Genomic DNA, 13294 nt, shown 5'->3' on the forward strand with positions numbered 1-13294 from the left:
AGCACTAGGCACCGCTCTTTGGCTTAGCATCCCGAAAGTATCAGCACAAGCCACATGCTCGACGTACGGGCAAAGGCACCGTACGCGAGCTCAAGTCTGCAACACCAAGGAACCAGCAGGCGAGAGGAAAGCTTGGACATACTCAGTGCAGTGCCGGAGAGAACACCTGCGGGCCGTCTTGGCCACCCTGCTTATCGGTGTGGTGGCTGTCAGGTCTCGCTAATTTCAACTAGTTTTGAACACTCAACTAGCCTCAAACCATGCGCAACTTAAGGTCAGACGGCACGTACGCTAGCCAGCGCACGCTCACTCCTGGCCACTCCTGGTTAGACGCCTTGGCAGACTTCGCCCTTAAAGATATGCAAGTTGGATGTGGCTACTATCCTTCAGCGAAGCTGGTGCAGGACAAAGCAGTGCCCACCACATAGCATGGCCACATTGGAGCATATGAGCACGAGCACACAATCAAGTTCTGTTGTGCACAAAGCGAACGCTGCACACACGCACTACATTTGCATGTAGCTGTGATCTGCTATGTAGCATACATACCACAGCAGCCGCGACGAGTTCACCAGTTGAGCACACTGTGGCTCACTGAAGACAACAGCATTTGGCTCACGTTTGGGGTGTCATAGGTGCCATAATCTTAAGTAGCGGCGTCTACGTAAACATCCAAAATCAAATTTGAACTGCATGCCGTGGTGGCGTCCAGTAGACTGAGGGTTGTGGGCACACCATGATCCGTTGTGGCCATTGCAGTGCAAGACATTGAAGAAGGAGCAGAAGCACCGCGAAGGATGTGTTTGATTGCCAATAACTGCGTTCCTGCTGAACGCATTGAAGTACTTTTTTGTGGCAAAGTATTTTTTAAAAAGCTTATTTTAACCACAAATGCATCTTTTCACAACAATAAACTGTGGTTCAGGACCCCTAGAAAATGGCAAAATAGAAGAAAGAAAGTAACTAAGGAAATTTATTTTCAATAGCTAAGAACGAAATTACCTATGCAAATATACTTGCACTCTTAAGTGTGGTCACTAGCAAGCTTAGATATGAAGCTATCATATAGTCAATGAAGGATGACGTCATCACAATCTTTAAGACACTTGTAGTAGGCTGGAGCTGCTAGAAATACGCTGAATTTATAACAGCAAAATTCCCATGGCTGTGATATTTTTTGCAGGTTTTGTTCAATCAAGATATCTTTCTGCAGGGCTATAATATATACTTTAACTGAATGGTGTATCACATACAGTAGAACCCCGTTGATATGTTCCCGTTAGGTACGTTATCTCGTTGCCAACGTTCACATTTGAGAACAAAAAAAAAAATGACCCAATAGAGTTGCGCTCATTTTTTATCAACTGATACGTTCCCAGAACGCACGATTTTTCAGCAGCGATGTTCAATACATCACCACACTACGATAATATGATACGTTTTCCGTCCGCTAGATCCCATTTTAACAAGAAAATGCACGAGGTGCACGGGGTCAACAACAGTATATAGACTGCTGTGGCAGCTTCACCGCAATACTCGCCCTCCCATCTCACATGAAAGGGCCGGCGCGCACTCAGTTTCTCATTTCATTACCAGCAAATGTTCTCCAGGGCCGTCGCATGTGGCATTCACAGCTATCACCGCCAATCCTATTGCGATAAGCATCTTCGCCTCTGTTTCACAGCGCGTGGTCCCATCAGAAGCGTAGCGCACGCTTTTAATAGGCGATTACTGAAACGCGACAGCATTCTCTTCTGCAGACTGGGATCGTATACGTCTTCTAGCCACTAGACCTCATTGTGAACAAAAAAAGGTGCGAGGCGTGCGTGATCGACAACAGTATATAAACGCCTGTCTCACGTGAAAATGACGGCGCGCACAGTTTATTTCGGTACCAGCAAATCTCCGGCCGGGTCGCCGCACTCACAGCTATCGCCTCCAAGACTACTGCAGTAAGCATCTTCACCTATCTGTTTTACAATGCGTGATGCGTAGCGCATTGTGCCATTGGTAGCGTACTGCAAGCTTTTACTAGGCGATGATTCAAATGTGCTGCCATTCCCTGCGGTGTCGCCCACCAGCTTGATTTCATTCCGGTTTCCTGTTGCCCTCTTAAAACACCACACTACATGTATAGGAAAACAACAAAAGGCGCATCTGGCCTCAGGAGCACCATCAGCTTGACGCGCGTCACGTTATGTAGATGTCAATGATAGTCGAGTCTGTCAAATTTTTTTAGTTACTTCGGACCGTACGTTTTCCCGATTAGTAAGCTTTTTCTCACATTTTTTTCCAAAACGTATGAACGAGGTTCCACTCTATATGATATGCGACAATTACCATTCAATAAATCTCAATTGTGCACTTTTTTTTAGAAATGTGAGGTTTGTTAGGCCATTGCAAGGCTAAATGAAGGCTTGTCTACTTTTTGCACAAAGAAATATGAATTCATACAGTAAGGAGTTAAATTTGACACACAACTGGCACAATATTCCAACATACCTGGCACATGTTGACATAGTCTGGTGTGGCAAGATTCTTGTAGAGTCGAACCAAGGTGCGCAACACCTCATCCTGGAAGGCCCGATTTTGGACGAGTGTCATGGCCACATTGGCACTGTAGGCCAGCATTCCAGGAATTTCTTTCTGCCAACGCAATAAGCAAAGGCATCCACTATGAGCTCATGTTAATTCTATTGGCTCTAGCTTATTTGAATGATTACATTTTGCCGCTGTAGCCAAGCAATGTCAGTAATAACATTCGTATCTGCATTGATGCCTTTCCAGGTGTCACATAAAGATACAACGTTCACAATGAGTAGACAATAAGAATATGAATGCACTCTAGTAGGTGTTTTTTTTTTTTGCATTCCTTGTAGGCCAAGGCTATCTGTGGCTTCTACAGTACTGCAGAAAACCAGTAGGGTGGGATAGAGAGCCTCTAAAAGTCCATGTGGCACTGTGGCTTGCAGATGTACAAAGTGTGGCTGATGTCACTGACCCCCGTATTCAGAAATGTAACTTAAGTCGAAGCCCATGCTTGACTTGATTTAGATGACGCCTGGCGTTAACGTGCCCAAAGACGCTCACTGCGTTTCCTTCGGCGCGTTCACGATAGGGATCACTTAGATCAAGTCAAGCATGGGCTTCAACTTAATTGCATTTCTGAATACGGGGGTGAGTGCACAAGCTGATCCATGTGATGTTGCTTTTCAGAGCACCACAGCCTGTAGACTAAAATACCAGCACACCACATTCACACTACACATGGTTTCATCACTTAAAAGGACACTGACGAGGTTTAAGAAATGGAAGATTTATGGTGGTCTGTAAGGCTGCCATAGTATCATTCAACTCCTTAAGGTATTTTTTCGGTTGTGTGCGTAGCAGCACCGCAACCACCGTTTAAATTTTCATCACAGCTCGGTCCTCTCACGCACCGAGCAGAGCAGCAAGAAACTTGGGTCACATGAGTGCTCTATTCGAATTTACCGCCTCACCAATACCCGTGATGATGTCATGATCATCTTCATCATCAGAGCATGTCAACTGACTCGGGGTGTCTCCCGCAGATACCACTGCTCATTTTGGCTAAATTAAAGCGACCTATGGTGGACGAGTTTCACATTCAAGGTGAAGGGGGGGGGGGGGGAGGATATTTATTCTGAAAGGTTACTGTTTTTTTAAAAGTGCTTCAGCTTCTCTTTTAACTCAGACATATTGTCACGAACTTCAGCTACGAACACCGGCACCTTTTCCCCGGTACTGTCATCGCCTACGCCGACCCGATCGCTGACGTCACGGAGTGTTTTGTTTCCGAGGCAATCGACAATGCTGAACCATCTATACGCAACGTCGACATTAGTCCTACGCTTCCTGAAGAGAACAAACAACACCTCCGTGAGCTGTTGCTCCAGTTCCACTCTTGCTTTGCACGCTCGTCGAAGATACGTCAAACGTCGATTACGAAACACCGTATCATCACCTATGACGACGTGTCCCCCATACGGCAACTGCCTTATCGTGTTTCCCCGACCGAACGACATGCCATTCAAACGCAGGTGAAGGAAATGCTTCAAGACGGCGTAATACAGCCTTCATGCAGTCCCTGGTCATCGCCAGTCGTTCTCGTTAAAAAGAAAGATGGCACGCTTCGGTTTTGTGTTGACTACCGGAAGCTAAACAACGTCACAAAGAAAGACGTGCACCCGTTGCCTCGTGTCGACGATTCTCTGGATAGATTGAGGCGCGCGAAGTATTTCTCCTCTATCGATCTGAAAAGTGGCTACTGGCAAATTGAAGTAGATGAGCGGGACCGTGAGAAAACCGCGTTTGTGACTCCGGACGGCCTTTACGAATTTAGAGTACTCCCTTTCGGCCTCTGTTCCGCGCCAGCCACATTCCAGCGAATGATGGATACAGTTCTCGCTGACCTCAAATGGAAAAGCTGCCTCGTCTATCTCGATGACGTCGTTATCTTCTCGGAGACTTTTGACGAGCACCTTCGACGGCTTCGGAATGTACTCGAAGCCATTCGATCGGCTGACCTTACACTCAAGCCAGAGAAATGCCATTTCGGTTACGAGGAACTGAAGTTCCTTGGTCACGTCGTGAGCGCGGCAGGTGTTCGGCCGGATCCCGAGAAGACTGATGCTGTAGCTGCTTTCCCCACTCCAACCGACAAGAAAAGTGTCCGACGGTTTTTGGGCTTGTGTGCCTACTATCGGCGCTTCATTGAAAATTTTTCGAAGATTGCAGAGCCGCTATTTCGCCTTACACGTGACGACGTACCATTCCTCTGGACTGATGAACAACGGACTGCCTTTGCGGAGCTACAACGTCGATTGTCTTCTCCTCCCGTGCTCGGTCATTTTGATGAGGATGCTGACACAGAAGTACGCACTGACGCCAGCAATATCGGTCTCGGAGCTATCCTGGTGCAACGGCAAGACGGAACTGAACGAGTTATCGCCTACGCGAGCCGCACTCTGTCACGGGCAGAGTCAAATTATTCCACCACAGAGAAGGAGTGCCTTGCGGTTATTTGGGCTACTACAAAGTTTAGGCCGTATCTCTACGGGCGGCCATTTAAAGTGGTGACCGATCATCACGCTTTGTGCTGGTTGACCAACCTCCGAGACCCTTCTGGACGATTGGCACGTTGGAGTCTGCGACTCCAGGAGTTTGACATCACCATCGTATACAAGTCTGGTAGGAAACATGAAGATGCTGACACGCTATCACGAGCACCTGTTGCATCTCAGAATCCTGACGAGGAAGACGACAGCGCCTTCCTGGGAGCCCTCAGCAGACCGGACCTACTCGCTAAACAACGATCGGACGCTGAGTTAAGGCCCATCATTGATCACTTAGAAGGCGGCATCGCGCCCATTCCTCGCCCACTTTCGCGACGGTTGTCGTCATTTTGCCTTCGAGAGGGCATCCTATACAAAAGAAACACAGGTGCCGGCGACAAGCCACATCTTCTAGTAGTTCCTCAAGCCCTTCGCGACGACATCCTATTAGCCTGCCACGACGAGCCGACATCTGGTCACTTGGGTTACTCAAGGACTCTGGACAGGGTACGGCAAATGTACTACTGGCCTGGCCTGACTGCTTGCGTCAAACGCTACGTGAAAGGATGCCGTGAATGCCAGCGCCGAAAGTCACCACCCTTCAAGCCTGCAGGCCTTCTACGACCCATCGACCCTCCGCGTACGCCGTTTGCTCAAGTTGGAATGGACCTTCTTGGACCATTTCCCTTGTCTTCCTCCGGCAATAAGTGGATCATTGTCGCAACTGAATACTTGACGCGTTACGCTGAGACGAAGGCACTACCACGCGGGACAGCATCGGAAGTTGCCCAGTTCTTTATGCACCACATTGTGCTTCGGCATGGCGCACCATCATTCATCATCACTGACCGAGGGACGGCATTTACGGCGAAGCTTCTGGACGACATCTTGAAGTTGAGTTACACGACTCATCGAAAGACCACTGCATACCACCCTCAGACTAACGGCTTGACAGAAAGACTAAACAAAACACTGGCAGACATGCTCTCTATGTACGTCGATGTGCAGCACAAAACGTGGGACGAAATCCTGCCGTACGTAACGTTTGCGTACAACACTGCCACACAGGAAACTACACGATTTACGCCGTTTCACCTCGTTTATGGTCGAGATGTTCAAACTATGCTAGACGCCATGATTCCATATGAAGACATTGATCAGCTCGACCAGTTAGCTCCTGGCGTCGAGGAGTACGTTCAACGTGCCGAGGAAGCACGTCAACTGGCCCGTGTCAACATAAGGCAGCAGCAGTGTACAGATGCCATAAGGTACAATCTTCACCATCGACAAGTTACCTATGAGCCTGGTGACCAAGTTTGGGTTTGGACCCCCGTTAGACGGCGAGGCCTCAGTGAGAAACTCCTGAGCAAGTACTTCGGACCATACACAGTACTAAGGCGTGTAAGTGACGTGAACTATGAAGTGATTCCAGACGGAGACCTACCATCGCCAAAGCGCCGTTTACCACGCGCAGAGACTGTACATGTCGTCCGCCTCAAGCCGTATTTTGCACGGTGATGTTAAGTCTACTGGTGAAACAAACTCTTGTTTTTTTGCTGTCGTCGCGTCGTCCTCCAAAGAACTGCGAAGTGATTTTTTTTTCTTTTTTTTTTGCTCCCGCCGACAGATCCCATTTTTTTTTGCCTCGTGTGCATGCCCGTATGTGTGCTAGCGCGTTTCCCCCATTTTTTTTTCTGTCCTACCTAATGCGCGTACCTTTCGTGTACGTTTTGTGTTTGAGCATCGAGTCGATGCTTCATAGGGAGGGGGAATAATGCCACCTGGTGTTTTGAGCCAGCGAACATTCAGCATTGCGTGCCCAGCAAAACGGCGAAGAAGACGACGAAGTCGAAGATCCCGCGCCAGCTGGAGAACCATCACTCAGTGCTTGGCATTTTTCATCTCTGGCTGATCCTACTGTCACTTATTCTTGTGTTAGAGCGTGACAATATGAAGATCCTCAACATGATAGAATCGAATGTCCCGTTTTTGTCTCAATTGCCCTAAATTATAAAATATAACCACAGGTTTCTGCTAAATGTTAAAACCTGTTTGAGGAAGCCGACAAATCTCTGACATTTTTTTATTTTAGCCATATTTGTTGGTTTTCCTCGTACTAATATGAATTCGTTCTCAACCAGACGAGGAGTCATCCAGTAGTCGATTTCAATTACATGTTACACCAGCACATTTTCATGCAGTATATTAGGCTCCCATGATATTCTTACTTATATATTTCTGCACTTGAATGTACATTTATTTTGTCCTTTTCCAGCTTCTTGTCAAATCGCCTAGCCAACACTCATTACAATACACCTCCTAGGTGCATTAAAGAACTAACAGTGGCTGAGGAACCTTGTCCTGCTTACAAATGCAGCTACTACTGCCACTGCTACCAACACAAAGTGAAATACACACTCACTGAAGCCACGATGGCCTTCTCAAACATGTCCATGCGGCGCGTCTCGAGCGCAATGCCCACAGCCTGCCGGTACTGTTTATCATCAAAGCAGCGCTGGAACATGCGGTTCACGATGGCCTCCAATCGCTCGTCAATGCCCTCACTCTCCTCGGGCTGCTTGCGCAGCCTTATGTAGTGGTCAATGGACTTGGCTGCAGACACAATGGCACCACAATTACTTCAACTTCCAGATTTAAGTAATTATTGAGTCCAATGCAACTGTTAAGAAGACAGTCAAGTATTTCTAACAGATGCCTCCAGGGAACAATGAAAGACTAGTCAAAGACAAGGTCTATTGTTCGTGCAACCAGTGACCTGTTCTAATACAGTGCATACACCTGATGCTAAAAAACTTGACGACCCTTCCTAACAGCTGGCATACACCAGCCTGGGGTGTATTCCATAAGCATCCACCCAGTAGATTGTCCATTTCAGCAAGCAGCTGATTGGCTGGAGGGGAGCCAGCAAAAAGGAAATTGGCTGAGGGTGCCTGTTTTCTTCTCACTGGTACCCCAGCCCAGCCAATCAGCACTTCAGCAGCAGCAGATGGTGGTCTGTAAGGCATGCCCACTAGGTGGACATTTACAGAATACCCTCCCCCCTCCCCTGTCGATGTGCACATTTGTCACTCCTCTACAGAAAGCAGAAGATCCATAGAACTGCCTCTACATTACAGGTACCAAATTTAATTTTTTAAATACTGGTTCACAGGTGATACAATAACCAATCACTCACAAGCTTATTTCATATCAGAAGAGCTTCAGTTTGGTCTAGTTGGTGTTTACTGCATATCTTAAGTTCCCACCTGTGTCATTTTTGTGTTCTCTTCTGGTGTCCCCATCTTTATTTGCAGTCAATATGATATGCAGTATTTTACATCAATTTCAAGCGAAGAAAAGACGTCAGTCTATGGTATTCATGGACACAGACCATGCTTTTGCAGCAGAGTTCATATTCGCAAATTCATTTGTATTCAAGAATGGTTCGTAAAATGGACGTAAGCCAACCATGACAGTGTTCAAGATGACAGCAATGGCAGTAGCCAAAGCAAGGAAGAAATATAGAAAAAAAGAAAGCTTCATGAATACAACACCAGTCATCTGTGTTTATTACCTACAAACTCCTCACTTGCATGTTTCACTCAATTTCAAAACGCAATTCGTGTGCTCAACCAGCTAATTCAATATACATGGCCATTTAGAGCGCATATAAAACTGGGTGTAACCTAACCTCACCATAGAGCTAGCATTTACACTGAGCTGTGTCATGGAAAGTAGCAGCTTGCTTCCTCTAAAGGGGCTGTTTTCTTAGTCATTTTTGTGAATACTTTTTTCATTGTGCACCCTCTCTGAACTAGCATTTGACAGGCATCTTACATCAACGTCACTTTCGCATCCCATACTTGTCAATTCACTGACAAGATGAACAGCAGCAACATCATAGTGTAAATTATTAGCAGTTGCCATGGTTAAGCATCCCGCTGAATAAATGTTATTAGCAAATCAGTTCTGCGGAAGCCAGCAAGGTGAAGGAAGAAGTTCATGCAGAGGAAAAATTGTCATCCACCTGAGTGCAGCACGAAGCTACAAAAGAAACCCATCCGGGTTTCTCAGTAACAAGGCATCACAGTTGAAGAAAAATTTGTCCTGCTCTGGGGAACGAAACCAGGACCAACCCTTTCCAGGGTTGTCGCTCTACCATTTGAGCTAACCAAATGGCCAGTGGATTGCAGTGCAAGCTTTGTTTTTGGGAAACCTGTATGGAATTCCTTTGTGACTCTGTGCTAAGCTCAGGTGGATGAAAAAATTTTCCTTTCCTGAATGTTAATTGAATCGATGCAGCAAATGCAATTATTGCAAAGAATGGGTCTACTTAGAGCAATAAAGGTTGACAAGAGGTGTTTAAATTGTTCTCTGTGGCGAGGCCACCTTCCATGAAAGATAACATGTCCATGCATTGTGCATTGGGTGGAACAAGTGGCCTGAGGATGAATGTACATTTGGGAGAATTACATCGTTGGCTCAACAGGGTTTAAACCTAACCATCTAAACAAGCAATATTTGCGGTTGTGACATTGGAGTGCAATAATGTGATAATCAAAACTTGGCATCCAAGACGTCGTTACAGTGCCTGCGGTAGGCAAAGCATAACCTCGAGATGGGCTTCCGGTACTGAAGGGTCGTTACTCGAGAATGCAATGTGGGCATTATCGATCACACACTTGTCACCTAATTTTTTTTTTCACACACTCATCTTTGTTGCTCTAGCCTATGTGCACACCTAAACGTGATATCCCGAATAAGTTTCCTAATGTTATTACATACATAAGAAAATCATACGTACATATGATGGTCTGTACATACTCAGACGATGTTGTTACGTCAAAGAGCTCGCTCGCACCAAGGGCATAAGTTAGGGAGTCTTCAAATGAGCCAAGATGGTAGTAAACCTGGTAGAAAACCCGAAGGAAAAAAACGAAAAAAAAAGACGTCAATCACTCAAACCAAGTTAAGGCCACTTCACAGACCTTGGATGCAACCAGGGCAGCCAGGTGCCTTTCAGGAAAAGCATTGTCCTCGTACAGAACCTCACTAAAAAGGGGGTAATAAAGACAATATTGATAAGTCTCATTGAGAAAACAAAAGAGAGCTGAATATGACGATCTGAAATAGGCCATTAAAGTCAACGTCATTACATCTTCTCGATTGCTTCGGAGATCTCAGCCCAGAACTCGTCGACAATGTTGTCCAGCTTCTTCAAGGCGAACACTTTGAGCTCTGTTTGGTTCTCTTCAAGCAGGGAAATTATTCCCGCTGAAAAGGAGAAACACAAAACGATAAATTTTACTATGTGCAATACTGACATGTCAACGGAGCTCTACGACTCGTTGGAATATCGCTGTCATAGTCGCATGACGCGCATGGCCGTCTCACACAGGTGAGAAAAAGAAAGAGTTCTGTGTGACCATGATAACAATCACATTTGTCATGTTTATTTGCAACAAAGCACGGCATCCCAAGTTTCCAAACAAGCAACCACGATGATGTAAATGTCGTTACTGGTCACAACGACACGCTGAACAGCACTGCCAGAAGGAAAAAATCTACGCAAACACAGATATATTCGCCACGCCTCACCTGCTGAAGTGATATTCATTGTTGACTGCACCATTCTCACGGTGGACGTCAGCAGAATTTGAGAATTCACGACGGAGTCGACGAAATTCCCTGACTCACGGACGCCGCTGCTCTCCTGCCCTTGCTCGCCGCAAAATTAGCCAACGGTAGCCAACATCAATCTATTTAGAATTAGCCATAGTCGTTATAATTTTCATAATAGCCTCAGAGATGTGTATTTTTTATTTATGCACTATTATAAAATAAAATTTTCGCACTCAAGGCTGCTCTGTTCTTGCAAAAATTTTGCACAAAAAATTATTATTATGGTTTGGATTGTTCATGGCAGCACTTGAAAATGCTACTTGCCTGATTTTTAAGGAAAAAAAAAAACATGCCAAGGAGCTTACGCCAGTAAGGACTTTATACGCCAGCGCCTTGGAGTGCCCCCGAAGTATGGTGGTCATGCTTCCGAAATAGGGGTTTATAGCTGGTTCTTCATTCTATGAAGACATACTATAGAGTTTCTGTACCATAGAGTTTCTCACTATATGAGAAATTCCATGACCGCAGCCGATCATGGAGCCCATAGAGTTTCATATTAGTATACCATGGAGCCCATTCAGCCCACAGAGATCACAGTCGCCCACGCAGTCGCCAGTGATCCTAGCTATAGTGCCTAGAATATACTGGCTAGTGTGCCGTGCACCAGCTCTTTTCAATGGACGAGCGTGGCGCCGCCTGCAATGAATGCCTACGATGGCCGGCAGAGGTCGCTGCCACACGGGTGGGTGCAGACTGCGCGTGTCGTCTGCTTCGCATATCAGTTTCGCAGTTGTTGCGTCGGTTTCTGTGTTTGCGTTTTCAGTGTTATTACAGCGTTGCGTGTTTGTGCTTGGTGTTGTCAAAGAGTGAGTGCGTGGCTGTTATGTTCGTGTGCCTGTCATTGCGAGAACTATGCGGCGGCGGTGAAAAAATGCCGAAGCATGAGACAGTGCAAGGAGAGGACCTGCTTTGTGCCGTTGTGTGGAAGCGGTTACCGCTCGAACAAAGGGCGTGTATCCTTGTTCACTCTACCATCTGATACGAAGCGGCAGCAGAATGGGCAAGAATGATCAGGAGAACGGACAGAAGGCCGGCACCAACTGCTGCGGTTTGTGAAAAACAGTTCGAAAACAGCTTAGTCGAGCGCGCGTTCTCTATCACCGTGAATGACGTTGTCTACGAGATACCCCGCGATAAAACACGCCCACGGTGGAAGTGTTCTTCCATCGTGACCACGCCTGAAACCCTAAGCTATACCCACGATATTTCCTGAGTTTGCTAAGCATTCAGCTTACTTTTCCTGAGTACCAGGGGGAAAAAAAGAAGAAAAAACGAGCAGTAGTGCTTTGATCTACTATACTGCAGGTTATGTTGCACGATAGATTACTGCCCAAAATTCTTGACCACATTGTGCAGGCTTCCTTTGCGTAAGTAAAGCTGAAGCTAGTACAGAGCTGCTTCATTATTGCACTTCCCATTTTGACAATGGAGGCCTTGCTTGTCTATCTTAGCCAGACGTCAACCGCTGTGAAGGCCGGGGAAGATGCTTTTACTGTGTTCTTCGGCAAAAACAAGTTACATGTAGCGAGTATAGCTGATTTTTCAGGTCAGCTGCAGACAGCTGGCCTTTCCACAACCAGGATGCCCAGAGCATGAAAAACCAGCTTTTGACAGCAGTTGCAAAGTTCTTTGTTTTCTTGAGGTCTCGTTTTTTTTTTTTTTTTTTTGTAAAAGGCATCAACAAAGAGAGGGAAGCGCAAAGGCAACGGCAGAAGCTCCTGAAACTGCGTCACTGCGCGATCTATTCATGTATGTGTGCATTATCTCATCTAGGGCTGTCTTATATGCCTGCGATTGACTGTTGTTACGCATGAATAAAATCTTTGTTACGCTTAAATGAAATATCTGTTTCCTATTTTTGTTCACGTATATCAGACATAAAAAGAAATCTGCACGTATTTAGCAGGTATAAAAAAATGTATAGTACACGGAACACCACGTGCAGTCCATTTTACAGGCATTTTTTTTTTTTTGCTTATTATCCTATCCTCTGGGCCCAATGGGAATTGTGAGGAGATGGGTACATGGTTTACAAACCATCAAAAACATTCAAACCTATGAGGACAGCAATAAGATAGTAGGCAGAAAGAGCAGCAAATAAAATAAAAAGACAGAACACAGAAATTCAAGTCATTTCAAAAGATGATCGGTTACAGCGGTTTTGAATGGTTATGCATTAATATAACATCAATAGAACAGTAACGTAACCTTAGAATTCCCTTACTTTATTAGAATGAGAAATGTAACCTGAAACGTACCCTTAAAAAATTACGCTGCCATCATCGCTAGAATAAAAAAACAAGTGTCCTTAGCTATCGCCGAAGATATACACGTACGAAGGCGAAAGCCTTGTAAAGCCTACTCCAATTCACTCTAATCCTTAATTAATACACCTATAATCCCTCTAATTCAGCCTTATCCCCTTAATCCAATCACTATAATGAATAATTAAATTTGCTAATCATTTAGCATCTCTGCTTTGGTTCGTTTCTGGCCTTCCTTGGATCGTGTGATATGTTCTGTACCTCGCAACACGG

General features: G+C 45.7%; 1 protein-coding gene across 1 annotated transcript in view; it reads right to left on the reverse strand.

Moving 5' to 3' along the window:
• Rpn2 (Regulatory particle non-ATPase 2) overlaps positions 1 to 10833 on the reverse strand; it is a 106994-nt gene extending 96161 nt beyond the window's left edge. Inside the window, exons 1-6 of the mRNA XM_070531577.1 lie at positions 10674 to 10833; positions 10232 to 10349; positions 10064 to 10127; positions 9880 to 9985; positions 7498 to 7688; positions 2503 to 2646 (exon numbers count right to left, since the gene is read on the reverse strand). Of these exons, the coding sequence (XP_070387678.1) occupies positions 2503 to 2646; positions 7498 to 7688; positions 9880 to 9985; positions 10064 to 10127; positions 10232 to 10349; positions 10674 to 10707 (657 nt within the window). The 5' untranslated portion in view covers positions 10708 to 10833. The remainder of the gene's footprint in view (positions 1 to 2502; positions 2647 to 7497; positions 7689 to 9879; positions 9986 to 10063; positions 10128 to 10231; positions 10350 to 10673) is intronic.
• Between the last annotated feature and the right edge of the window lie 2461 nt (positions 10834 to 13294).

Source organism: Dermacentor albipictus, chromosome 1 (assembly GCF_038994185.2).
Source record: "Dermacentor albipictus isolate Rhodes 1998 colony chromosome 1, USDA_Dalb.pri_finalv2, whole genome shotgun sequence".
Lineage (NCBI taxonomy): Eukaryota > Metazoa > Arthropoda > Arachnida > Ixodida > Ixodidae > Dermacentor > Dermacentor albipictus.